Here is a 2,299-nt window from a genome sequence, read left to right on the forward strand (position 1 = left end):
CAGAGGAGAGGATGGAATGGGGGCAGAGGAACACCAGGAGGGTTTGGCAGGAGGGAAAAGCAGCTCGGGGATAAATGAGGGAATAAGAATATTCCTTCTCCCTGTGCCCTGTTCCCTTACCGTGGGCATCACTCTGGACAAGGGAAAAGCTGGGAGAGCGCCCTCAGGAATGAATCAGTAGGATTTTCATTTCCCAAAGCCAGGTTTGTTGAGAGCAAAGCCCCAAAATGCCCCAAAAAGCCGCTCCTCGTCCTCCTCCTCCTGCTCCTCCTCCTCGCTGCGGGTCTCCCGATGCTTCACAGCCCATCCCCTTCCTCCTGTTCCTTGGGGAAAGCTCAGCTCCCCGTTCCCACGGCGCCCCAGAGCAGTTTATCTGGTGGAGAGCTCGTTGGAGACCCTGAGGGACAGCATGGAAAGCTTCTCCTCGGCCGTCTTTCCTCCGTGCTCTTCCTCGGGGAACTGGATGCTGGAGGTCTCCGGGAGCTGCCGAGCCGCCGGCGGCCTAGGGAAGTGATGGTCCACGTCTGCAGTGACAACAAGGACAGCAACTGCACCCACGAGGCTCCTCACACACCTCGGGGGGCCCCAAAGACCTTCCCAAAAAGAGGGAGGGATGGAAGTGGTGGAATCGTGGCACGGGTTGGGTTGGAAGGGATGTTAGACCTGCCCCGTGCCTTCCCTTAGAGCAGGTCCAAGAGCAAGTGTTCAAGCTGGCCTTGGACACTTCCAGGGATGGGGAATCCATTCCAGGACATCACCACGCTCCCAGGGAAGGATTTTTTCCCCAGTATCCCATCTCACCCTGCCCTCTGTCAGTGGGGTTGGAAGGGATTTTAAACCCACTCTGTGCCTTCCCTTAGAGCAGGTTGCTCCAAGCTGATCTTGGACACTTCCAGGGATAGGGAATCCATTCCAGGGCCTCACCACCCTCCCAGGGAAGGATTTATTTCCTGATATCCCATCTCACCCTGCCCTCTGTCAGTGGGGTTGGACGGGATGATCCCCTTCCCACCCTGTGGTGTGACTTGAGTGACACTCAGCAACCCACCCCCAAACCCGTTCAGTATTTAATTTAATTAACTGAATATTAACCATATTAATTAAGAATTAATTTAAATTATTAATTTAATATTATCAATGTTAAGTTGATGTTTAAATAATAATTAATATTAATTACTATATAATGTTATATAGTAATGATTATTACTATTATTATTCTAATGCCTATTTTCAAAGCAGGGAAATGTCAATAAATCCAAACTCAGTCTCCACACACCTCGGGGGTCCCAAAGACCTTCCCAAAAAGAGGGAGGGATGGAAGTGGTGGAATCGTGGCACGGGTTGGGTTGGAAGGGATGTTAGACCCGCCCCACGCCTTCCCTTAGAGCAGGTCCAAGAGCAAGTGTTCAAGCTGGCCTTGGACACTTCCAGGGATGGGGAATCCATTCCAGGGCCTCACCACCCTCCCAGGGAAGGATTTTTTCCCCAAAATCCCATCTCACCCTGCCCTTTGTCAATGGGGTTGGAAGGGATGTTAAACCCACTCTGTGCTTTCTGTTAGAGCAGGTTGCTCCAAGCTGGCCTTGGACACTTCCAGGGATGGGGAATCCTCTGGGCAATCCATTCCAGGGCTTCATCACCCTCCCAGGGAAGGATTCTTGTCCCAGTATCCCATCTCACCCTGCCTTCTGTCAGTGGGGTTGGAAGGGATTTTAAACCAGCCCCACGCCTTCCCTTAGAGCAGGTTGCTCCAAGCTGGCCTTGGACACTTCCAGGGATAGGGAATCCTTCCAGGGCCTCACCACCCTCCCAGGGAAGGATTTTTTCCCCAATATCCCATCTCACCCTGCCCTCTGTCATTGGGGTTGGAAGGGATGATCCCCTTCCCACCCCAGCTATCCTGTGGCGTGACCTGCCCCAAACCACTTGGTAAATCCACATAAATTCTATTTATTCCAGCTTCATTTATCCCACTCGGCCTCCTGGAGAGCCCCCGAGGGTGTCCTTACCCTCAGCTGCGAAATATTTGTCCTTCAGGGTCCAGATGCAGAAGTGCAGGAGGAAGGTGAGCAGGATGAGCACGAACACGGCCACGGCCGTCAGGATGGCCAGGATGGTGGTGGACAGGGAGCTGGAGGGCAGGAGAGCTGTAATTAAAGAGATTTAATCACAATTAAGGAATTATGTGCCCAGGCTGTTGTTAAAGGAGAGATATTTTAAGGAAGTTTAGGTGTTAATTTAGTTTTTCGGGGGAAAATGAGTTCCTGAGGAAAGAGGGCGAGTTCCAAGTCAAGGGTGT

The 2,299-nt window shown here is 52.0% G+C and overlaps 1 protein-coding gene across 1 annotated transcript in view; it reads right to left on the reverse strand.

The window, feature by feature from the left end:
• Positions 1 to 369: 369 nt before the first annotated feature.
• Positions 370 to 2,299, reverse strand: part of TNFRSF18 (TNF receptor superfamily member 18) — a 5,955-nt gene continuing 4,025 nt past the window's right edge. The window contains exons 5-6 of the mRNA XM_029962405.1: positions 2,010 to 2,147; positions 370 to 524 (exon numbers count right to left, since the gene is read on the reverse strand). Coding sequence (XP_029818265.1) covers positions 370 to 524; positions 2,010 to 2,147 — 293 coding nt within the window. The remainder of the gene's footprint in view (positions 525 to 2,009; positions 2,148 to 2,299) is intronic.

The sequence above is a fragment of the Manacus vitellinus genome, unplaced genomic scaffold (genome assembly GCF_001715985.3).
Source record: "Manacus vitellinus isolate BGI_N305 unplaced genomic scaffold, ASM171598v3 scaffold_46_pilon, whole genome shotgun sequence".
NCBI lineage: Eukaryota > Metazoa > Chordata > Aves > Passeriformes > Pipridae > Manacus > Manacus vitellinus.